The 25490-nt window shown below is 33.9% G+C and overlaps 3 protein-coding genes and 1 long non-coding RNA gene across 5 annotated transcripts; 2 read left to right on the top strand and 2 right to left on the bottom strand.

Annotated features, from left to right (window-relative positions):
• Positions 1-620: 620 nt before the first annotated feature.
• On the top strand, positions 621-2347 carry LOC129876557 (uncharacterized). The gene has a single exon (XM_055952015.1). The coding sequence runs from the start codon at positions 880-882 to the stop codon at positions 2026-2028; it is 1149 nt and encodes a 382-aa protein (XP_055807990.1). The 5' UTR covers positions 621-879; the 3' UTR covers positions 2029-2347.
• Positions 2348-6505: 4158 nt separating this feature from the next.
• Positions 6506-16139, bottom strand: LOC129877283 (uncharacterized). 2 transcript variants are annotated; one of them, XM_055952759.1, is made up of 9 exons: positions 16029-16139; positions 15825-15924; positions 15517-15697; positions 9583-9655; positions 9301-9480; positions 8419-8516; positions 8072-8160; positions 7746-7919; positions 6506-6830 (listed from the first exon to the last, which is right to left on the bottom strand). In XM_055952759.1, the coding sequence occupies exons 1-9, from the start codon at positions 16069-16071 to the stop codon at positions 6659-6661; spliced, it is 1110 nt and encodes a 369-aa protein (XP_055808734.1). In that variant the 5' UTR covers positions 16072-16139; the 3' UTR covers positions 6506-6658. The 2 variants fall into 2 exon arrangements, with proteins under 2 accessions (XP_055808734.1, XP_055808737.1); XM_055952762.1 differs by lacking the exon at positions 6506-6830 and adding an exon at positions 6857-7142.
• Positions 9663-15443, bottom strand: LOC129877284 (uncharacterized). Its single transcript, XR_008763512.1, has 3 exons — positions 14867-15443; positions 14378-14779; positions 9663-11093 (listed from the first exon to the last, which is right to left on the bottom strand). It is a non-coding gene; the product is annotated as an uncharacterized LOC129877284 (long non-coding RNA).
• A 3526-nt stretch (positions 16140-19665) lies between the features above and the next one.
• On the top strand, positions 19666-24692 carry LOC129877105 (cold-responsive protein kinase 1). Its single transcript, XM_055952587.1, has 7 exons — positions 19666-19914; positions 21033-21156; positions 21297-21412; positions 21514-21724; positions 22734-22971; positions 23585-23735; positions 24047-24692. Exons 2-7 carry the CDS (start codon positions 21087-21089, stop codon positions 24434-24436), a joined length of 1176 nt encoding a protein of 391 aa, XP_055808562.1. The 5' UTR covers positions 19666-19914; positions 21033-21086; the 3' UTR covers positions 24437-24692.
• The last annotated feature ends 798 nt before the right edge of the window (positions 24693-25490 follow it).

The following is a 25490-nucleotide window of genomic DNA, read 5'->3' as shown; positions in this document are numbered from 1 at the left end:
TATAGTTCACCAGCGGAGTGTGATTCCAGTTCGAATCTTTGATGCAACATCATTTTCATTTTTAATTGGCAAAAATATAGGTGACAAATTTCGCAATTTAACTTATGCAAAGTGGTGCCCAAATCGCCATGGTCTGCAGAACAAGCCAACCAATTATAGAATTTTATATTTATTAGTTAAAACATCAATTTTATATTTATTTAGTAAAATTTTCACATGAGATGATATTGCGTGACATCAATTAACCTTTGATGCAACATCATTTTCATTTTTAGTTGACAAAAATATAGGTGACAAATTTCGAACAGGCAATCTAACTTATGCAAAATGGTGTCCAAATCGCCATGATATGCCGAATGAGCCAACCAATTATACATTTTCATATTTATTCATTAGACAAATTTCGAACAGTCAATCTAACTGATAAAGTTATTGTCATGTGATTAGGAGGTCACGGGTTCAAGTCTTGGAAATAGCATCTGGCAGAAATGCAAGGTAAAGTTGCGTACAACAGACCTTTGCGGTCGAGTACTTCCCTAGATTCTGCACATAGCGTGAGCTTAAGTGCACCGGACTGCCCTTTATATTTATTGATTAGAACATTAATTCTATATGTATTTAGTAAAAATTTTAAACGAGACGATTAATGTGCATCTATCTTTAGTGATGTCTCATTAATGGACATGCTATGCTTAGCTTTAACGAAACTCCATAATATTCACATTTCACAACCCCTCTCTAAACCCTAGCTAGTTAGCTTTCTCTCTGCAACTCCATATATTTGAAGCTGCTCGGCATTCTATACAACTGCAAAATTTGAGTTTGTTTTTGGGTATTTTTTCTTTGTTTTTTTTTTCACTCACTGAAGCAACTAAATCAATGGCTTCAGCTTGCGTAAACAACGTCGGTATGTCGCCGGAGAATTTTCTCGATTGTTCTCCGAAAAAGTACAAGTCCTACGGCTGGTTGAGTTCTAGAATCTTCAATGAGAAGAAAACAGCTGAGGATAAGCCGGAAGTATTAGATCCGGAAGTTTCCGTCAATGAAAAGGTGGATTTCGAGTTTCGACTTGAAGATCCGGTGAAAATGTTACCGGCGGATGAGCTTTTCTCTGATGGAAAACTCGTGCCTCAGCTACTCCCGACGGTTCGTCCGGTGGCTGCGTCTACATCAGCCGGTGTTAGGTCGCCGGAGACGCCGAAACTTCGTATGAGAAATAATGAGATTTCTCGTACGGACCCGTATCTATTCTCTCCGAAAGCTCCAAGGTGTTCTAGTCGGTGGAGGGAGATTCTAGGCTTGAAGAAATTTCCTAATGATAAGCACGAAGCTCAAAACAATAGCTCCAACGCTCATAAATCTCTGAAGAACTTCCTCAATCTCAGCTCAAAATCATCCTCCACTGATGACTCGTCTCTTAACCTTCCGTTGCTCAATAAGGATACAGATAACGAGTCCATATCAATTTCTAGTTCCCGATTATCTCTTTCATCGTCTTCCTCTTCCGGCCATGAACACGATGATCTTCCTAGGCTTTCCCTTGATTCTGATAAACCAAGTAATCCTAATCCTCCTAGAATACGATTAGTAAAACATCGAGCTCTATCGTCAGAAAATCCTATCCCCACTAGATTGGCAGCTGGAAGTCCAATACACAGACAACCAGCTGATTCAACAAGTACTATACGGGGTCTCTCCGTTGATGATAGTCCTCGCATGAATTCTTCAGGGAAGATAGTTTTCCACAACTTAGGAAGAAGCTCAAGTAGTCCAAGCAGCTTCAATGGTGGACCTAGATACAAACATGGAGGCGGCGTGGAAAGGTCTTATTCAGCTAATGTTCGTGTTACTACGGTTCTGAATGTTCCAGTATGCAGTTCTCTTAGAGGTTCTTCTAAATCTGGGGTATTTGGGTTTCCTCTGTTTTCTTCTTCTTCTTCTTCGCATCAGAAAAAAGACAGCGGAGCTGTAAACAAGAAACACCATAGTAACAACAGGCCAAACAGAACCGATCGAATCAAAGAATGAATGAAGTTGCCTGGTAATGTAATCCTCAACTTTCAAGAACAATTTCAGTTACATGGATTATGTAAATATGCAGGGAATTAACTCTTGTTTAATTACATGGATAATTTTCTTCGTTTAGCGCTATAACTAACAATGATGATGAAAGCTAGTATTAGTGTTGTTGAATTTAAGTGTTTCTTTCTTTACCTGAAAGCTATGGAATCAATTCTGTGATTCAGTGCTTTTAGAAAAAGTTGAATAAATTTTTTCTTTCAGTTTGTATGATGATGGTGTTGGGAAGCACGTGTTTTTGCTTGCTTGACAACTGTAGCATTGTTTAATCGGGTCATGCATTATTTTTGGGAAACTTACGTAAATATACAATATTAAAAAAAATATTTATCTATAGCAATAATTTTTTTTTCCAGTGAACACTTATAATATATTTATAATACAGTTTTAATACATATTGCAGATAATTATTTATAAAACATATATAATACAAGTTTTATAGATAGATAATACATTTATCACATACTTTAATAAATTTATAATACATTATTTTAATTTCTTACTACACAAACATAATATATATTTTAAAATACTTATAATACATTTATATTGTATGCATAATTCACTTTTAATACAAGTGTATATTTATCATAATATTGCTATATATTGCTATAAATTATAATAAATAAAAAATTTCGTCAAAATCAATAATTAATTTTTAAAAAATACTCAATTAAGTAATTTTTCCATAGTTTTGGCATCAGTCTCTGCCCCTTTCCATCAACCCGCCCGGCCCATATCTCAACGAGCATTTTGTTAGATGTTTATTTTTATTTATTTAATTTATAAATTTTAAAAGTATATAAAAAAATAATTATAATTAATAATAAAGAAATAAGTGATTTATGAATAAATTTAAGAGAGAAGTATCAAAAACACCCTCGAATTTGATGCGGATTATTGATTTCGTTCTTGAACTATTGACAAGTTTAAAAACACTACTCATGTTGACGAACTAAACTTAAATTTTTCACGTGTGGCGCGTGAATGACATATTTTGGTGTATGAAATGGGTGGGGTGTAAGCTTAGGTTTTCAAGTTGAGGAGTGTTTTTAAGCCTATCAATAGTTCAGGGACGAAACAAATAATTTACGCCAAGTTCGGAGGTATTTTTAATATTTCTTTCTAAATTTAATACTACATTTGATTAACAATTTAAAAATGCGCATAACTAATATATAAAAAAAATTATTTATTATTTTATGTAAAAAAATAGAAGAAAGAATAATTAATTTCTGCATAATATATATATATATTCACTCGTAACTAACATACTTGCAGACCCTGACTAGCTACCAAATTTGTCTCCTGAAATTATGGTTCTCACTTAAAAAAAAGGATAGTCCGGTGCACTTAAGCTCCCGCTATGCGCAGAGTCCGGGGAAGGGCCCGACCACAAGGGTCTATTGTACGCAACCTTACCTTGCATTTCTGCCAGAGGCTGTTTCCAAGGCTTGAACCCGTGACCTCCTGGTCACATGGCAACAACTTTACCAGTTATGGTTCTCACTTCTAAATTTAATTTATAACCACTTGGCTACATATTTTGGGGCAGCCGCTCCTTTATTTATTTTGAAAAAATTGAGCAAAAAATATATGTATTTTGAGTTAGTTATAAATTATGAATTAGTGGACCAGTCCTATCAAGAACTCCAAGTAAAAAAAGAAAATAAAAAATATAATGAGAAATCCTGCTATGTTTTGACTATGTTACACTTGAGAACTTGACGGATCACTAAGAGGTTACAAGAAAGCTCTTATAACTATTTGCATATAGGTTGGGTGCTTGTTTAACGCTAAAACATGCTTGCTTCAAACGGCAAACATACATAGACACAGAATAATTTTTGAAGTTAAACTGTCGTTACTTTAAATTGTACTATAGAAAAAGATTACATTAATAATCGATAGTTCGTACTGAATGTATTTCAATAATCAGAGTTCCTTTATATAATTTGTTTGCATGATTGATGTTTTTTATCATTATTGATCATTCATGTGGTGTCTGTTATATATACGGTCCATTGTAATGAATGATCACTGTAAAAATGTCTTGGCCAACGTACTTGCAACTGTGAAATAAATGATGTGTTGGACCATTTTATTTTTTCAACTCAGAAATAACTGCTTGCCGTTTGTGTACAATTAATTAACTGTCATTTCAAATAAAGAGTTACCGTTTTTAGATTTGAACGCTCTTGGAGCACTTTTCCTTAATGAGGGACTTTGAATCGTAAATTTAAATTTAATCTGGTATAATTATTATGAATATCAAATATCAAACAAAAGAAAAAAAAAAGTGTTACACCATATGTTCGGAACAAGAAATGCAGAGGTGACTCAGATAGTTTTGCCTTGGGACATTTATAACAAAGTTCTCAGGTTCAAAAATCCTTGCCTACAACAACTAAGGGTTGGCCGCTGTACGGAATTAATTTTTGTGTGTGTGATCTGCGAGTTATTACAAAAATAAAATAGTAAGTGAATAACATTTGATGGACTCACTTTAAGAAGGTAAACAACATAGTTATGGCGTGATGAAATGATTGATCTGAGTGGTTAATATATAATCTTTGCAAAGCAACAAACACATAATTTATCAATATAAATTATGGTGCAGCGGTAAGATTGCTTCATTTTTAATCAAAAATTTCAGATTTGAATATTGGCTATAGAAAAAATTATGTTGGAAGCGTCATCATCAAATGAATCCTACAGTGCGCGATACAAATTTAGTTTATGGCTTTAATATTGGCTTTGTATATCGGGTAAGAAATTAAAAAATAATAATAAAAAAAACACAGAATTTAAAAGGGTTCAGAATGTGTTGGACATGAGACGAAAAAATTAAAGTTTGTGCAGTTCAAAGTCTTAGCTAGACAGCTCCAGCGTGCCTTGAAATGATTTTATGAATCTGCTTCTTTTGTCTTTTCCTATTTAATTTTTTATTTGTATATTGTGACTGCACAGTGAATTGAACTGTCTTTGGCTCTTTATATATATATATATATATATATCACAGGGGACAAATTAAAAGCAGCGACAAGAGGTTGCAAAGAACACATTATAGTATTGAATATTTGTTCCTCTCTTTGTAAACTACTAGTATAAAAAGTTGATAATCTCCTTTAAAATTGAAATTAATTTTTATTTAGATATTTTAATTAAATTTTATTTATTTTAAACATTTTATTTAAGGTTTTTGATTACATAAAATAGAAAGTGTAATACACTCGTTATGCACGAGTGAAAAATTTTTATTTAGTCAATTTTTAATTATTTTTTTCATCTTCTCCCTCATTTTTCAACCACTATTTTTTCAAACTTAACTCAATTCATGGTGAATGTTTTAAAAATATAGGAAGAGACTTATTTTAAGATTTAAATGTAAAAATAATCATGAGATTCTTTCTCGAAGGAATGTAATGTTTGCATATGAGAATATATTTGATTTTTGATTCCTTCAACTTTCCTAAGATCCCTTTCTCTCTCCTTTTTCATGCTTCTACCTTTATTGGCTTTCACATTTTGCTTCATTGTAAGTGTTTTTTTTCCTAGTTAATTTTGATGATTTCAATTCAATTTTGCTGCTTTGTTATTTATTTGAAAGAATCCGAATCCACGGTTTAGCTTTGTTCCTCTTTGAAATTTATTATTTTGTGAGGAATGATTTGATAGGTTGCTTCTATTTGAATTGATTCAAATTAAATTTTTATGTAAGAGTTTCAATTTCAAGATTTGATATTTTTACAGATATTATAAATATCAGATGATGTTATATGTTCAAGTTGAAATTTTATGTCTTGTGAACTGCATTTGGTATATGATTGAGAAGCTCAAGAAGGGGGGGGGGGGGGTCTGCAAAATAGGTATTTTAGAGAAGAAGACAATAGAAGGCCGCAAAATAAGTAGTTTTTTTAATTGGTTAAAAAAAAATTATGTGGACAAAGATGCCATGTGTTAGCAATCCATTGGCTACTTTTTGTTATTCTCAAAATTAATTATTTAAGAATTATTTTATACACAAATGACAATCATTTGATTTGACACTTTACATGTCATTCGCGTGTTTAACACACACTTCTTATATATTTTTGCTGATTATAAAAAAAAAGTATTAAAATGATACAACAAAACATGACATGTGGTGTCTAAAATGAAAATAGCCTAATTGAGATGTCTAAATAAAAATTGGTGCCAACTTTAAAGGGCTATCTATGGATTGAGCCAAATTTTTTTTTGGCTCAATTGAAACATATATAAGTAGGACACTACATGTATGTGATCATCAATTTTTTGTTTAACAAGAATCCAAATTGATTGCATCTTTTCCATCCACTTATACAGCTCTACGCATACACATGTGTCATCCTAAACAAATCTCACATAAACAAAAATTCCTTAGTATAGCTTACAACACTTGAAATTAACCTCTGTAAGTGTCAAATATGAATATTGGACAAATTTAGTAGAATGACAGTTTATTTCTGGTTTCTGTTGCAATTTTATAATCTCAGTCAAAGTATAATGAAACCAGTAAAATGACTATTTGATGATACACAGAAAATATGTGATTCTATTATAAGCGACAGAGAACTTCAGAACATTTTGCAGCAGCAGCCAAGCCACTAATGATAGCCCCTTCAACATTTGGACTAACACAAAAGTCTCCGCATACTGCCAGCCTTTTCTTCGCGTCCCAAAGGCATTTCTCATCTCCTGCTACGCTTATTGCTGGGAATGCACTGCCCCTAATAGATTCACACGCGATAGAGACATAAATATGACATGAAATGTAAGAACAACAAGGGGCAAAAGGAAAGGAAGGTGTCGTAATAATTCATTCTATTTGTTTTTTGAGGGCGGAATAGTGATGATATAATTCAGATTTAATTGATGCCTCATTAGAATTAACTTGCAGTGATGTTAAAATCTTATGTTTTTCCCCCTCTTTTCTGGATAATGGTTGTGTCTTGACTAGCTTGAGAAACTTACCTCCACTATTCCATCATGTACGTGTATCTTCCTCCTAATATAGATACCGAGTAACTTGGTCTCATGGCCTAGACTGAAGGAATGATATCAGCTAACTTTTTTTTATCTCTCCCCGAGATTCAGACCATAGTCACCAATCCAGGCCACACCCTTGGGTGTACAATGATGAAATTTATAGTATCATCGAATTTGGGTTTAAGTAATCAGTATTCTGATAATGTCATGATATTTCCCAAAATGTGAAGTACACTACAGGCACAGTCCCACCAATCCTAAGCAGGGACCGGGAAAAAAAATACAAAAAGGAAACCCAAGCCTCAACCCCAAACAATATAAAGCGAGAATTTTCAAAGAATAAGTCGATAAAGTAGTGATTATTCACAGCTAGGTATATATAACCTATAATTGGTTCTGGTAGGTGATTGAATAGCTTGTTAGGCCTTATTAGGATATTTTAGAAGAGTTCTAAACTACCAAATGGATATGCCAAGCAACAGTACGATTATCAGGAAACTTGAGACATTGTTTATGGTCATTGAGCATATTCCCCACAAGAAATGTCGCGTCTGTAAATTTTTAATAATATTCTTTTGTCTGTTTCAAATAAAGGAATGCATGCAGCTAACAAAATTTGAAACTAAAATGAGCATGTGTATATGTTAGATACCAACCATCGATGAGCCTTCTTGAAAAAAGCGTGAGGTATACTGAGGTTTGTGCTTTGAAATTCTTGAAATAATTCTTCAGCTACTTTCGTTAATGTTGCACTGGAAGGCTTCTGAAGCCCTGTCTGGGCAATAACATCCTGAGCATACTCCGCCGTAGAGTGCAACACCCAGCATTCACTTTATTGGGGGAAAGAAATGAACAACATGATCAAATACAGCAATAGTATAGGTGGAAATACGATGTTCAAGTTTCCTCACAATATTCATCTACTGCATCAATTTTTTTTTCTGTCAAACACAATATTGATCAGCTCATTAACAACATATACCTATTGCGTGGACGCCCTGGCTTGCTGCTGTCACAGAATGCCCGATGTAGAACTTTTGAGCTCTTGAATGAGAAGCCTCGTATTGGTATCTCAAATATGATAGGAAGAGAGACATATTCCATCAGGAAATTTCAGGTATGATAGCCATTAAGACAAGTTGTTGTCAACAGTATCAGCTAGTAGGCTAAATAGGAAAAAAACCACTTATTATTTCGATCAAGTGATGGGATTACTTTCTTTCTTTCTTGTTGTGGTGTGTGGGTGGGGTGGGGGAAGCACTAGCATGTCTGCTAAAAGATTTCCGACTTTCACCAAAATGAAATCCATGGTTAAAGAGCACATCTTACCTCTGTCAAAGGCTCTTCAAACGCCAACATGAGAGCAAAGCAAGGATTAACAGGAATTTCTGTCATCTTCAATGGTATTTCTGGAAATTTTCCCATGTCTACATGAAAGAAGAAAGATCTAATAGATAAAGTTGCTGACATGTCTTGATTGAAGAAAGGTTACATATCTTTACTGGAAAAGAAATTAGACATGATACAGTAATTGTCTGCTTAAATGCAAATCTTGTTAACTTATCAACGAATGCCAACATTATTAAAGTAAAACAGCGACAAACAAACCAACAGTATGAATAGATATATGTCAATATGAGCTTAACGTATAAAAGAACAGATGCTGAAAGGTTCTGCATGGCAAAGTTTATGTAGCAGTAACACAAAAGCAAGGAGTGGCGACGCTTGAATATAAACAAACTCAGTAAATAACATCATCAGAAAGATGTCGCAACAACTTGATACAATGGCCGTCCATAATCTCCAAGCATATGGACAGTTTTGATAAAAACAAAAAAGGCTATTATTTGAGTATGCTGTATAGTATTAGACTCGCATATTTGCACAGCCACCTAACATAAACTCTCATATCATCCCTTCTTGACCTCAGTTGACAACACATACACCTGATCTTTTAGATAATCTATTCAGACTTATCTTGCTAGAGCCTGAGCCATTAAAAGAAGGAAAGTTCACACCAGCAGATTGTCAATGAACGAGTAAAAGACTCGAAGAAACTGGTGGGACGTAGGTGACATATCTCACAGGACAACTACACATTTTATTATGTAGGTCTTGAAAAAATGCAACTGTAATCAACTAACCGTTAAGGTGATAAGGTCAACCCAATGAAATTATTAACCAACAAAACAATGTAGAGATATGTCTTACCAATAGGTACAGGTTTCCCTGTTACATTAGTGAACCTTTCTGAAAATGTACTTTTGTCTGATGTCACCACTCCCTTAAAGTAACCAAGACTTTCACCATTTAAACCCATCAATGACCATGAATCTTCATTATCCAACCACTCCAACCTCCCAACGCCTACCCCAAACCTACTTTGAACTCCTACATAGTTCAAATAGAAAAAAAAAAGTAAATATACCATAGTAGTTCATCTTAGTGAAAAAACATTTCAAAGAATGAAATTCAGTAATATTAGTCGCATACCAGGCTCCTGGCATAATGATTTACAAATTGAATTCATTCCTGGAACAGCGATATATTTCTTGTCCAAATCTTCCTATATTAAAATAAGAGTAAGCAACAACACTACCAGTAAAACCTCATTATTATATGCATGTGACCCTGTGGCTATGTGCTAATATTAAATTGCAACCACAGTAAAATGCAAATTTTCCATAGAGGAAACACATTGACTTTTACCATTTCACGACATTTTACTTAAGTTGTTCTCTCAACACCATATACTAACTGCAGACGCTTAATTAAGCCGCCTGACCTTTTTATGCGAGGTAAGGCATAAGAACACTTCGTGACATACCCTCCAAAAATAAACCACATAATAAGACGAGTAGCGGTAACTCAATATCACTGCTAATAGCTAGATTCCATACATAACCTAATACTCTTTATCTCAATAATCTTAATTTCGTCATTTATTCAGAACTTTCAAAGATAAACTGCTGACAACATTGAATAATCCCTTAGTTATGACATGTGCATAAAAGTTTCCTCCAGTGAATGAATCAAATAAATCTATATACCTATAAACTATAGCAATCCACATGCATAGTCAAAAAGAACGTGTTTCTTAAAATATTAACAATGTGAACACAACCTACCAAGTACCAACTAATCCATCAAAAACTCATTTTGAAGAATAGTACTTAATAAACAAAAAAAAGTAAAAGAAAGCAGGCAAAACACAATCTACACAGATATAGTCTTCAAAGTATTAGCAAATCATAACAGTCAGTGTTGGAATTTCATCCCAAAATGTCAATCCTATCAACATTACCTCTGGTTTGCTCACAGAAAAAGAGAAGCTCTCAGATGAAGAAACTAAAAGAAACTAAAGCAAAGCAAAAAGGATCAGCTGAAGCATTTTTTATTTAGCTTCTAGAATGTATAGTAGATGGAATTCCAGCTGGTAGAATTCTTTTTAGGAAAAGCTTTGCTTCTCTCATGTATAAATAGGTGTACAAAATAATGAAAAGAACACAGAAAATTTCTCATCTCTGTCTTCAGCTTTTTCATGGTATCAGAGCAGGTTAGATAAAAATTGCTCATCTGCTTTTCATTCTCTTTCTGCTTTCTTCATGGCTATAGAGGAAGAAACCTCTGCAGTTAAAGGTGCTGGATCTTTTTCTATAGATCCCAGCCACCTTTATTTTCTGCATTCCTCAGATCATCCTGGGATGAACTTGGTCAATACCAGTTTTGATGGCACAGGGTATGGAGGTTGGCGTAGGTCAGTCCTCATTGCCCTTTCGGCCAAAAATAAAATAGCCTTCATCGACGGGACTTGCGTTGCACCTGCTTCAGATTCTCCAGATTTCAAATTTTGGAGTAGGTGTAATGACATGGTTTTGTCATGGCTTCTTAATTCTCTCTCAAAAGAGATTTCTTCTAGTGTCATATACTCCATTACTGCAAGGAACCTCTGGACAGACCTAGAAGATAGGTTTGGACAACCAAATGGAGCAAAACTTTACCACCTACAAAAAGAACTGAATGATTTAGTTCAGGGTACAAGTGATATAGCTGGTTATTTTACAAAAATAAAGAGAATATGGGATGAACTAGACACTTTAAATGAAAATATGAGGTGTGGTTGTAATTGCAACTGTGGTGGAAAAGATAAACTCACTAAGTCTTTGCAAGATGAGAGACTTATTCACTTTCTTATGGGTTTAAATGAAGCTTATGCCTCTGCTAGGGGAAACATCCTCATGATCACTCCTTTGCCTAGTGTCAATGTGGCTTATTCTATGCTAATTCAGGATGAGAAACAAAGGGAAGTTTATGTGACCCATCAGTACCCTGGAGAATCTTCCTTTTCTGTTGTAAATCAAACTATTCAGAGAGCTGGAAACTATGATTACAAAGGAAAAGGAAAAACTGATGGAAGAAAGAACACTCTGATCTGCTCACACTGCAGGAAACCTGGACATACTTTAGACAAGTGTTATAGAATCGTGGGATTTCCTGCAGATTTCAAATTCACTAGATCAAAGAAGATATATGGAACAAGCCAAGGAGAAGCATACAGTAATGCAGTCCTAGCAGAGGAAAATCACTATAGCGACAGTAAGGGAAACAATCAACAATTCTCAAAGGAACAGTTCAGTCAGATTATTCATCTTCTTCAACAGGTCAAAGTTGGACAATCAGGACCTTCAATCTCAGAAGCAGAAGCTGCTGTCAACAATGTAGTGTGTTCTGGTATAACTAATTCTATTCATAACCTCCTCTCTTGTTTTACTCATATAAAGTTCAATTCCTGGATAATAGACTCAGGAGCTACTCAACATATGGCTTTTGATGTTTCTATTTTTTCTGATCTCACTCCTTTCCCTAAACCTCTAACTGTTAATCTACCAAATTCTCACAAGGTAACAGTAACACACAAAGGGACTGTAAGAGTTTTGCCTAATCTAGTGCTAAAAAATGTTCTCTTTGTTCCAGATTTCAATTATAATCTCCTTTCTGTCACAAGAGTTTGTACTCAGTATAATTGTCATCTAATTTTTTCTTCCGCTGCTTGTTTCTTACAGGCCCCTTCAATGAAGAGGCCTCAGGTTCTTGGTAATTGTCATGATGGGCTCTATCTCCTCAAATCTCCTTCATGTAAGTCTAAGAGGGATCAAGGATGGTGCCTTAGTACTCCAGTTTCAGTTTTTAGTCAGAATGTTGCTTCCTCTATTTCTTCAAATTCTGTAATAGATAGGAATGATGTAACTTTGTGGCACAAGAGATTGGGTCACTTACCTTATTCATCAATGAAAAGAATTCAGTTTATTTCCTCTAATTTACAATCTCATTCTACTCTTCCTTGTAATATTTGTCCCTTGGCAAGACAAAGTAAATTACCTTTTGCTTCAAGTTCAACTAAGTCAAAGTCCATATTTGATTTAGTTCACATTGACATTTGGGGACCTTACAAAACTCCTACCTATGATGGTTTTAAGTATTTTTTAACCATTGTAGATGATTTTAGTAGAGGTACTTGGACTTATTTGCTATCTAACAAGAGTAATGCCTTCTTTGCTCTTAAATCTTTTCTTCATATGGTAGAAAGACAATTTAATACCAAAGTTAAAGTCGTTAGATCTGATAATGCTTTAGAATTGGGAACTAGTCTTCTAACCTCTGATTTTTTCAAAACTCAAGGAATTCTACACCAAACGTCTTGTGTAGAAACACCCCAACAGAATGGGATTGTAGAAAGAAAACATAGGCATCTTCTTGAAACATGTAGAGCCCTTATGCATCAATCCAAAGTTCCTGTTATCTTTTGGGGAGATTGCGTCCTTACTGCTACAAGCTTGATCAACAGATTCCCTTCCAGTGCCTTGCATTTTAAAACCCCCTATGAAGTTCTTCATAAAATGAAACCTTCTTATACTTTTTTAAGGACTTTTGGGTGTTTATGTTTTGTTTCCACATTATCAGCTCACAGGAATAAATTGGAACCTAGAGCTATTAAAGCTGTCTTTCTTGGATATCCTATGGGGAAAAAGGGATACAAAGTCATGGATCTTCACACTAGAAAAATCATTTTTTCTAGAAATGTCATCTTCCATGAATCTATCTTCCCTTTCTCTACTCCTATTCCCCCTCTTCCTATTTATCCTCAAGATCAAGATTACATCAATTCTGATTTTTTACATTCTGATTATTTTTTTGATCATAATGTTTGGACAGATGAATGTCCATCTCCTCAAACATCAGAACAATTTTCTACTCCATCTTCAAACACAATGGATCCTCACTCTCCTATCACTTCTTCTGCTCCTATTCATCATACTCCTTTACTCGCACCTACTATTACTACCACTATAGTTCCTGCTACCAGATCTGGAAGAGTAATTAAAAAGCCTTCTTATCTCAGTGATTATGTGTGTAATGCAATATGCTTCACACAACTCACTTCTTCTTGTTTTATTCCACCTGTTCAGCCATCTATTCTACCTTTTTCAGCCCTTTCTATTTCTAATCAGAACTTGTTAAACTCCATCTCCTCTGTCACAGAACCAACCAGTTATGCCCAGGCCTCACTACATGCTGGCTGGCAGCAGGCGATGTTGACTGAATTTGAAGCTTTGATATCTAATCAGACTTGGGAAGTTATGGAACTCCCAACAGGTCACAAGGCATTACCATGCAAATGGGTATACAAAGTTAAACATAAATCTGATGGGAGTATTGAGAGACTCAAAGCTAGACTTGTGATTCGAGGGGATACTCAAAGGGAGGGAATTGACTATAATGAAACTTTTTCTCCCGTTGTTAAAATGACTACTATCAGATCCCTTTTTGCTGTTGCAGTAAAGAGAAATTGGGAAATTCTTCAGTTAGATGTAAACAATGCTTTTCTCCATGGAGAATTGTTAGAAGAAGTCTACATGAAGTTTCCTCCAGGGATGCAACCCTCTTCTCCTAATCAAGTTTGCAAACTGAAAAAATCTATTTACGGTTTGAAACAGGCATCCAGACAATGGTATTCCAGACTAACAGCTGCGCTCAATTTTAAAGGGTATGTTTCTTCTTTAAATGATTACTCTTTATTTTATAAAAAAGAGAGGGATCTCATATCAATTGTGGCTGTGTATGTTGATGATATTCTAATAACGGGTAACAATCCTAGTGAGTTGAATGATCTCAAACAGTTTTTAGATAATGAATTCAAGGTTAAAGATTTGGGGGAAGTTCACTATTTTCTAGGGATGGAAGTCATCAGAGAAAAACAGGGGATCATCCTGAGTCAAAAGAAATTTACTTTGGAACTATTGAGTGAATTTGACTCACAAACTTCAGCTACTGCAAATTCCCCTTTGGATCCTACCATCAAGCTGAATTCAGATGAGGGTGATTTGCTTCTCGAACCAACTGTTTATCGACGATTGTTAGGAAAATTGAATTTCCTAACTCACACTCGTCCTGATCTCTCGTTCACGGTGCAGCATCTTAGTCAATTTATGCAGCAACCACGATTGCCTCATTTTTTGGCTGCTTTGCGAGTTATTAGGTATCTTAGACTAGCTCCAGCACAGGGTCTATTCTTTTCCACCAATCCTTCTCTTGAACTATTGGCTTATTGTGACTCCGATTGGGGGTCTTGCCCGGATACTCGTCGTTCTATTAGTGGATACTATATTACCCTTGGTGGGTCTCCGATTAGCTGGAAATCAAAGAAACAATCATCAATATCATTATCATCCGCTGAGGCAGAATATCGTTCTATGCGTCGGGTTGTTGGAGAACTAACCTGGCTTGTTCGTTTGCTTGATGATCTATCCGCTCCACCGTCTCTTCCAGTTCCGGTGCACTCAGATAGCCAATCAGCTCTTCACATCGCAAAAAATCCTGTTTTTCATGAGCGGACTAAGCATGTTGAGTTGGACTGTCACTTTGTGCGCCAACAATACCTGTCCGGTCTTATTTCACTGTGTTTTGTTCCTTCTTCTTCCCAGTTGGCAGATATTTTCACTAAGCCCTTATCCGGCCCTTCTCATCACTCTGCTATGGGCAAGCTGGGTGTCGTCGGACTCCCCTCCACCTTGAGGGGGGGTGTTGGAATTTCATCCCAAAATGTCAATCCTATCAACATTACCTCTGGTTTGCTCACAGAAAAAGAGAAGCTCTCAGATGAAGAAACTAAAAGAAACTAAAGCAAAGCAAAAAGGATCAGCTGAAGCATTTTTTATTTAGCTTCTAGAATGTATAGTAGATGGAATTCCAGCTGGTAGAATTCTTTTTAGGAAAAGCTTTGCTTCTCTCATGTATAAATAGGTGTACAAAATAATGAAAAGAACACAGAAAATTTCTCATCTCTGTCTTCAGCTTTTTCAGTCAGCATATTCCAGAACATACAAAGAAGACAAAACAAAACTACTAGAAACAGTAGAAATAATTAACCTGTTCAATTTCAAGAAATTGCTTAGAGGCACAATCAAAAGTAGCAAACTTTTCTTTCCACTCAGCAACAAGTCCCTTTGATTGCCACTCGCAAATAAGTCTCAACACATCAGGATTACTAGCTGAGAAATAAGGAGCCCCATGATCAAAATGCAGCTCCCTTCCATCTTCTGTCATTTCTCTAATTAAAGATTCGATTTTTAAGAAACCCCATTACATAATTCATGAAAATTTTCATAAATAAGAAAACCCCATTACATAATTCATGAAAAATTTTATAAAAAAAAAAGAAGAAGAAACCCCATTACCTTCTTTGAGACATACGTCCACCTGGGCCTCTTGCAGATTCAAAAAGGGTTACTGAAATTCCATTCTTGGCTAAAGTGGATGCACAAACAGCTCCTGAAACTGAGGAAAAAGAACCCCTTTTGATCAGTTTACACAGAAATATTCATAATTTTGGTTTATGTTTTGTGTGTGGGAGGTGGGGGTGTGGGGTGTGGGGTGCTTACTTCCACTACCAATGACGGCAACTTTGGCAGCAACACTTGCCATGATGTTTTCTTCCAATACCAAGGGAAGAAAGGGAGAAATTATATATATATTATAGAAATTAAAGAATAAATGATTGAAAAAGTAGCATTTGTTATTTATCCACATCCATATACTTGGTTTGGGGGGGGGGGGGGGAGTGCCTTGTGCTTTAAATGCTCTTCTAAAATAACTTTATTAATGTCTTAATATTGTTTGATATTGTATCATATTCTTCAAATATTAGGATGTTGTGTTTGTGACGAATCCGAGGAGGCTCCTGCTTTTATTTTGGCTATTCTAGATTAGAGAACTTGACGGATCCTCAGAGGTCGAACGAGGATTCTTGGAGGCCATGATAATCATTGTTGAAAGGGGGTATGGGGGAGAAGCAAGACATATAGCCCATAAAAAAGGTGAAATTCATTCATTCATACACAATTTTAATTTTTTGTATTTTATTACTTAAATAAAGATTTTTGTTCACGTAAGAATTGTGAATATATCCATATAAGCAAGAACAGAGCTAGCGAGAGAAGGAGGTTTGTACATAAACTATTAACTTTTCTTGACATAAGGAAATATTTTTAATATAATGGTAAAATGTGTTCAAAATTTGTTTGAATCTTAATCGCGCCATTTTAAGTTTGAATCCTCTTATAAAAAGGAATCTTTATTTCATTTTCGAAGCAATTGATGAAGTGATGGACATATAGTTCTCAATATTAATTCATATGAAATTAGCATGATAGATGATCACTATTAAGGATAAGTCAAAAGATGAAGAGTTAGGCTTCAATTGTTTCCACAGTTGTTTACATTAAAATTCAGAGGTCTGAATCTGAATAAGTATCTGAATATTAAGATGTACGTTAAGATCAAGATGTTTAGATTTGAATACACATCTGAATATTAAATGTGGATTCTAGATTTGAACATTGAATGATTAAGACTGTTTATTTTTAATAACTGAATGTGCATAGGAAATTGAATTTTTTTTACAACAAAATGAAGAAAAAAATTTATTAAATAATACCAACATTTATATACCCATCCCACTCACTATTAGACATCTGACTAATATTGATTGTTGGATCATATATAAAGTTATTGGCAATCAAGCTTGTTATTTTTTATTTTTTGATAATCATAAAGATTCTTCTTCTGTTTTGGGTAACAAAACTATTTTAACCTTATTCCATGAGTCTGGCTTCAAGCTACTTCCAAATCTCCTGTTTAAATACAATTTTCTAAAAAAATCTTACCTACCTCCAAATTCTTCTAAATCACTATTGAATTTTCACTAGATTGTTCCATAGTTGAAATATAAAATATAATAAATATAACATGTGAACAGATGCAACAACAAATAACTAAACAAAGATAGTTCAACAACGATACACAGAGGGTTTGATCATACAAAATCTCAAAAACATTAGTGGCCTAAATCAAAATTTTAATAAAACACCTCAAATATGTACATAGTTCAACAACAATAATATATCTAGTGTAATTTCACAAGTAGATTTGATGATCAAAGATTATTAATAAAATTAATGGCCTAAGATCAATTTCTAATAAGAAACCTCAAATATGTATACAAATCATAGCTAGTATTTTTTCACTCAGAAACTTGATAAACATCAATCCACCAAAAATATTATTGCAACAAGAGTTCTTGGCAAACATCAATACATCCTATAAAATTTGTTAATATTAAAAAAAATATCTATAAAGGTTATGAAAACTTACCGGTTCAAGAGGAAATATTAGTGTTTGATTGAGAAAAGAGAGGAAGAAAGTTTATAGCGGTGAGAGCAAAGTCGTACAAAAAATAGAGAGGCGAGACCTTATTTAGAACAGAGAGGCGAGACCTTATTTTTTTTAATCATATTTAATAAGTCTGAATGTTGTTAAGACTCTCCTACAGATTTGATTTGTTTAGATCTTTTCAGATTCATTAAAGGTTTTTTAAAAAAAGAAATAAATGAACTTAATGGTCATTGAGATTCAGACCTAAAATTCAAACGCACTTAATGGGCTGAATCTGATTGATTAGGATTCAGACCTCCATTAAGTGCAAACAAATGAGATCTTAGTTTGAATGATTGGACAAGAGAGAGTTGTTCGGATGGTAAACACCCATTACTTTCGATTAGAAAGTTATGAGTTCGAATCACCAAAAGAGCAAAATAGGTGGAAGCTCCTGATAAGGACCCATCACTTTCTATTCAAATGTTATGAGTTCGAATCACCAAAAGAGTAAAATAGGTGAAAGCTCCGGGTTAAAAAAATAATAGTTTGAATGATTTATGTTATGACTCTATGTTATCCTATCTTGATCGTCATAATTTTCCTATTTCATACATATTACTAACTGAAATTGGATTTATTACATAGTCAAAAAGTCTCAATTTTTTAATTTGGCCTGAAAAAATTCCACAATTTTGAAACTCTTGATTCAAAAATGTCAAATTACGTACATGCTAAAATTAAACTTATGTCACTTTGAAGTTTGGTCATTATTGTTGCCATTAGTTGGTCATTTAAGAAATTGTAATTGTTGACATAATGTCTTAAGAATAAAGTGATTAAAGAGGCTGTTTAGAATAAAAAAATATTTTATAGGCTTAGTCAACTACCAATATTTTAATCAAGTTGCTTACTTTTGAAAATTTATAGCCCTCAAATTGTAATCAATTCACTTTGCAAGTTGCAACTACTGTTATATATTTCATTTCAAGTGTGAATAGTCTTTTTCTCTACAGACAAAAAATTTGATCATGTATATAATATATTACTATATAATAAGAAGTATAAGCTAGAACAATGATTATTGAAATTTTCTTTTTGCTCAATTCTAAATTCAATTTTTAAAAGATTGATATTTTGGTCAATATTTTTTAGTTACTACAAAAACTTCTCTCTAAGGATAATATAATTAAAACAATTTTGAAAAAGAGCACATACTATAAAATCATGAATAACAATAAAATATTTAGTGTTTACAAGTGTGAGTGTGGTATGCAAATATTATTCTTATCTTAAAAGATAGAGAGAATTTTTGATAACAATAAAATCATAGATGATCAATAAAAAATTAATTCACGAAATAATTTGATTTGTGAAATATTTTTAATTTTTTAACTTTTTTTTAATGCAATTTTATTAAGTTAGGTGTGTCCATGGGTCCCAGACACGTGTTGGCACCATATAAAATATTTGACATGGCTATGCCAACAACTACTAACGGATGGGCAACTTGATGGCAACTAATTTGGTAAGACTTACATAATTAAAATATTTTTTAGGAGTAATTACTATTATGAGGTTTTAAAATTTTATAAAATTAATGTATGTTGGTAAAAGATAACATGCATTCGATTAGCAAATAAAAGACAACTTTAAGATACAAAATTTCGATTTTAGTTATAATTAAGTAAGATTATTTCTCATTTTCAATTTAAATAATTTTACTTAAGATAAGATTATATCAAAAACAATTTATTTAACTTGATGAGATACAAAATAAGATCCAGACTGCGACACATATTGTTTTTGTTGATGCAAAATTAAATTTATTTGACTAGTAAGCCCAAGGTTACGTATTGTTAAATTTCACTTTCCTCGTAGCCTCATATGACCAGATAAAGTCTTCCTTCTTCATCTGCGTACAATGTACTATTTTTGGTGCGTGTCTGCAATTATTAGTGTGAACAAGAATTTTTCCTTCTAAAACACTTCCATAAGACTATCAAGATTCTTGGGATTATCCCATTTCATTTCTTTGGGAAGTGCAGAAACCTCCAAAAAAAAACCAACCCAAAAAACAGCAAGATCACCTGTTTTTGTTTCTGCTATTTTGAGGTATTTTTTATCTGAGTTATATGTTTTTGCTTCTTAATGACTTGTTCTTTGATGGGGTTTTCCTCTTTTTCCTTTTAAAGTATTCTTTTTGTTCTTTTATGAATCTTGATTCTCTCATCTTTTCTGTAGAAATTGCAAAAAAGGGCTTATTTGATGTCACTATTTAGTTGTTTTTTTCTCAAAGTTTGAATCTTTATGAAAATCCCTTCAAATATTGGACTTCATAGTTGTAATTTGGGCTGCTAAATTTCTTCTTCGTATTTTTCTTGTTTTTCTTTTTTTGGATTTTATTGGGGTTGATTTTGAAACAAATATTGAGCTGAGAGTACTTTCAACATGAGCCTTGAAAGTCAGCTTTTAGGTTGATTCTGCCCAATTATATAAACCATGATTGTGTATATGCTATATTTTCTGTATTTGTGGGATTGCACTTAACATGTTGTTGTTGTTGTGTCCTCAATTTGCTTTGAGTTAACATTTTATTGGAAAGTAATCATGATGCTTTGATGACAGTAGCCATTCTTAGGTGCATTTCTTCTAGCCTTGTGTGCTTCCAAATCAAAATAGTCCCACTTTGGTTGTAGATAGGGTAAAAGTGGTCTCCTTATATGGTCTTGGGAAATCCACGTGTCATGAGCTAGCCTTTCCGGGTTGAGTTAGACTAAAGGTCTGTTTCTTTAACATTCCATGCCCTGTCAAGTTGATAAACTGAGCAGAAATCCTTTTGCTTGGATTGAAGAAGGAAAGAACAAAACAAATCGTAGCTTTAGAGGAAAGCGATTGAGGATGGGTTGACATAAACATGCATCCATTGTCATGAATGAGCATCTCACTATAGTTTGTTTCTGAAGATTTACCGTAAATTACAAGTTAACAAAAGAATAGTAAATCTGAGCTTAAATCACTTAACTACAATAAGCAGTTTGGACTTAATTTCCCCCTCAAAGTTGATGTTGGTTTGCGCTGCCCGACTTCTTTTAGGCATGAAGAACCCTCTTATACCCATGTTAAAATCATGATTTTTTATGCTATCCTTTTATATAGTAATGCTTTTCCAATAAACTATGATTTTCCCATTTATTGGGCAGTTACAGTGAGGTTTTTCTTTAATTTTGCAGGCTCTGATTTTGGTTTATATCATATACAGAAGGTCATTGGTGCATACTAAAGTTATGGCTTGCTTTCCTTTATTCCGTAGAAAACATCATTCATCAACTAGGCATGCATCCAAATTTGATGATGGTAAGCACTAAGGTCCGCCATTTATACAATTTTTGGATGTTCTTAATATTTGTGCCATTCAACAGTCTTTTGTCTTTTTGTATACCACGTATAATTTGTTCTGTATGTTGAAAATATTCTAATAAGTTGATTCACAACAGAGCTCTCTGGCATCAAGAACGTCACTCTTTTCTCCTATAAGCAGTTAAGAATGGCCACAGATGATTTTAGTCCCGTGAATAAAATTGGAGAGGGTGGATTTGGTTCTGTTTATAAGGTAATGACAACTGTCTCCTTCTACCTTGTTATGAATTGGTGGTTCAAATATTATGTCTTTAAGAAGTCTTATGGATTTTTACTATACGATGCTACGAGCAGGGAAGGCTAAAAAGTGGAAAGATGGCTGCTATAAAGGTTCTTTCAAGTGAATCAAAGCAGGGTGTCAGGGAGTTCTTGACAGAAATTAAAGTAATTTCAGACGTTGAGCATGAAAATCTAGTCAAACTCTATGGCTGTTGTATAGAAGATGATCACAGGATATTGGTCTACAACTATCTTGAAAATAACAGCCTTGCTCAAACGCTTCTCGGTAATTTTATTTTTCTGGATCTTTCAGCTGTACTTTTAGATGTTGCACTAAGTGTTTTAGACCTAATATTATGTCAGTTTATCTTCCTTTGTATGTATAGCTCTACTATTTTGGTGAACCTGAACCTAATTTTCACTGTTGGATGGGTGCAAACTTCTTTCTTTTTTAAGCTAATTGTTAATTTCTTACATTAACAAATTAACAAATTGCATTGCCGAATAACCTTTTTCTTGTTTGTAGCAAGAGCCAATTAGTGTTTCGTGATGATTGTGTCAATCATCATCTTCAAATGTTTGACTGGAGTCTCTTTTATGCTTATAACATGGCAAATGCATTTAAAGTTGTCCTTAAGCAAGGTGTTCTTTTTTCTTTGTGGGGTGGACGGGGTGGGGATTTAAGAAGAGTGTTTATCAAGATGACCTCTTGTAACTAGATGTTTGAAAAAGTCGAGAAGACTAAGGAGTGTTATGCACTTCATCAGCATAAAGTTGATGTAGAATGCATGGACTTGAATAATCTATCTGTTAAATGAGTGAAATGATTCTGTCGTCCCTACTGAATCTTGAAGAATTCTGTCGCTTTATCTCTTGCTCCTTGTGATTTCTATATTGTCAATCAATTCATACAGATTCCTGATGTGATTTTGTGAAGGCAAACTAGATAAACACGTTGTTCCAATTCCTATCAGCTTTAGATTAGGTGAAATGCTTGATATTGTTTCCACTACTATGTTATAACTTGAGTTATACTAAAAGCTCCACAATTTCAAGTATCTTGCGCTACTTCAGTAACCAATACTTCAAGAGGGTTAAATAAGATTGTGCTATAAGTGGCTCCCTCCCTATCCTCTACACTCCATGGACCGTAGAAATGGTTGAGTTATATCATTTGGATATGTTATTGTAATAAACAAACATTATCCTCTAATCACGTTATACAAATGTTCTAGTTCATTGTAGTTCTATCATTAAACACTCAAATCTAATTCTTCTGGATATTTTGCATACAGGTGGAGGACACAGTAGCATCCAGTTCAGTTGGCGAACAAGGACTAAAATTTGCATTGGAGTTGCAAAGGGGCTAGCTTATCTTCATGAGCAAGTGAAGCCACATATCATTCACCGTGATATCAAAGCAAGTAATATTCTCCTTGACAAAGACTTGACGCCCAAGATTTCAGATTTTGGCTTGGCAAAGCTCATTCCCCCCAATGCTACTCATGTTAGTACACGCGTGGCAGGAACCATGTAAGAATCCTATCTGCAAATTCTGCTGATTTCTTTTCTTGTCATACTGTTCTCAAATTCCATCTCAAGTTCATGTTCAAAAGCATGCTAGTAGTACAATTTTTTAGATCGATGTTGATGTGAATAAAGGAATTGAATAGTATATTTTTTTATGTCTCAGACAACTCCTAATAGAAATCAATGTTCCTCTTATAACTTGATTCTTGGACCTTTGATATGTTCTTGGCTGCTTCATGAAATAGCATGTTACTTTTTAGGTAATAATGGTAATATCACCTTGCTTGAATCTACTTTCTATGTGACTTATCGATTTGCGTTATGCAAATACTTATATGTTTCACCTTTATAGAGTTGACTAAATTCTTATATGTAAATCAGCCAAGGAATACTATGAACAACTAACCATTAAAAAAGACATATCAAGTTACTTGCTGTTCAATATAATCGTATGCTATTGCTATAGTAGTTTTTGTTAAGAAAATCCATGTACTTACTCCAGTTTTTCTTCTATCATCACATTCCTTTTTCCCCAATTTTACTTGCTCTTTTCTGCTGAATACTCTGAGTAGTGAGTATCTAATTTCATTCACTCAAATCCACATCTTTTTTCCAGTGGGTATTTGGCACCAGAGTATGCAATTAGAGGCCAGGCAACACGTAAATCCGATGTTTACAGTTATGGTGTTCTTCTGATAGAAATCGTCACTGGAAGATGCAACACAAACTCACGTTTACCTATTGATGAACAATATCTCCTTGAAAGGGTATGACTTTTCAAACCATAGATACATTCATTTTAAGGATTGCATGATTGCTGCATTGCATATGGTGAGAACACAAGACAAAACTGAAACTTGATACTAAATGATTCATGAATTCACAAACTGTAAAACTAATCTTTTGGAAGAATATGAAATTTCCACGTGACAACGAAAATCTTCACTGCAAGATCAACGTAGAACATAAAAGAGGAATGAATCATTTTCTTTGCTTCTCTTCTTTTTTGTGTCTATAATCTTTAAATGAATATGCTGAAAGCTGTGGTTAATTATTTTCATGTGTGTGTGTGTTACAGACATGGCAACTTTATGAAAGAAAGGAGCTGGTATTGCTAGTAGACACGTCTCTAGACGGGGATTTTGATGCTGAACAGGCCTGCAAGTTCTTGAAGATTGGTCTCCTCTGCACTCAAGATGCCTTAAAGCTGCGGCCATCCATGTCTACTATTCTCAAGATGCTTACCGGTGAGGTGGTTGTCGATGGCAATAAGATAACAAAACCAGGCTTGATCTCTGATTTCATGGATCTCAAGATTAAAAATAATGCGCCTAAACTTCGCCCTGAACAAATTAATGCAGCATATGATTATGTGTTATCTTCAGACAATTCGACAACTTTACCATCCACGAGTTCTTCTCAAGGTAACTCTACGTTCACAACTGTTGCATATGATCAAAGCATTTGAGCTAGATTTTGCAATGAATTCGAAAATTTTGGAGTGGTGGAGGGAGGTAAATAGTTTGTATTTTGTTGAATATTACTTTCAACTTTGTTTTATTCTTTTCCTTTTTTTCCCCTCTGTACTTGTCTTTTTTCTTTCTTGTATCTTGGGTTGATCAGCATATGTAAATTGTTCACATGTTGTTAGAAATAGTTTATGTTGTAAATTTGAGGTGTTGAATTCAAGAAATGTAATTTCCTCTAGTTGGTAAACTTATCAATCTATTTTCTATTTATTAGTATTATATCATATATATTTATTATTTTGAAACCTGCCATTACCAAAAAAGGACAATTTGTCAAGGGTATTTTGTACCTTAATCTTTAATCTTCATCAAAGTTGCTGTGTGTCCATTTGAGCATCTATCGAAAAAAGTCTCTAGGTTCATTTAAGGTAAGATAAGGTTGCGTACACACATCCTTTTTATACTCCAATAGTGAGCTTACACTGATTATGTTGTTATCGATCGAAAAAAGTAGCTTTAAGTGATCATTATGTTTTAGCAGTAAATTTAGTGTACCAATTTCTTATAACAAAGTAGCAGGGTCTGTATTATGTTTTTTAAAAAAATAAATTTTCATTAGCTATTTGTATAGCAGTCCCCGTGTTACTAAAGTTGAACAATTTACTTATAAGCTTTTATCATCAATCAATATAAAGCTCAAATTCTTACCTTCTTTTTAATCTCAAAATGATTAGTTTGGATTATATAGACTAATCAATGAATTTTTTGAAATTTGTCCGATCGAAATTCATTGAAATTTGTCCGATCGAGTTTGTTTGATCCCAAATTTTGTGGCTGCATTCATGACGATCTAGTAATGATATTCATTGTTTTTTAAGGACATAAGTCGCTTTCTTTTGGAATTTTTGAGTCGGAAATTTACAATTTTTCTCAGTTTTTTTTGTGTATTAGTTCATGAAATTTTTGAAATATATCTGACTGACTCTGTTCGATCACAAATTTTATGAATCCCGTGATTTTCTATAAATGACACTAATTGTTTCTCAAGGACAA

The sequence above is a fragment of the Solanum dulcamara genome, chromosome 12, assembly GCF_947179165.1.
Source record: "Solanum dulcamara chromosome 12, daSolDulc1.2, whole genome shotgun sequence".
NCBI lineage: Eukaryota > Viridiplantae > Streptophyta > Magnoliopsida > Solanales > Solanaceae > Solanum > Solanum dulcamara.
Note: the sequence above shows the minus strand (reverse complement) of the source record. Positions and strands in the feature narration are given on the sequence as shown.

Bases quoted from the DNA above. Each gene is read 5' to 3' on its own strand.
- LOC129876557 (XM_055952015.1), top strand. From the start codon at position 880: ATGGCTTCAGCTTGCGTAAACAACGTCGGTATGTCGCCGGAGAATTTT.
- LOC129877283 (XM_055952759.1), bottom strand. From the start codon at position 16,071: ATGGCAAGTGTTGCTGCCAAAGTTGCCGTCATTGGTAGTGGAA. The intron at 15,925-16,028 runs GTAAGCACCCCA...CTTTTTCCTCAG, and splicing joins TGCCGTCATTGGTAGTGGAA to TTTCAGGAGCTGTTTGTGCA. The intron at 8,517-9,300 runs GTAAGACATATC...TCTTTCATGTAG, and splicing joins AGGGAAACCTGTACCTATTG to ACATGGGAAAATTTCCAGAA.
- LOC129877105 (XM_055952587.1), top strand. From the start codon at position 21,087: ATGGCTTGCTTTCCTTTATTCCGTAGAAAACATCATTCATCAACTAGG. The intron at 21,413-21,513 runs GTAATGACAACT...TGCTACGAGCAG, and splicing joins GATTTGGTTCTGTTTATAAG to GGAAGGCTAAAAAGTGGAAA. The intron at 21,725-22,733 runs GTAATTTTATTT...TTTTGCATACAG, and splicing joins CCTTGCTCAAACGCTTCTCG to GTGGAGGACACAGTAGCATC.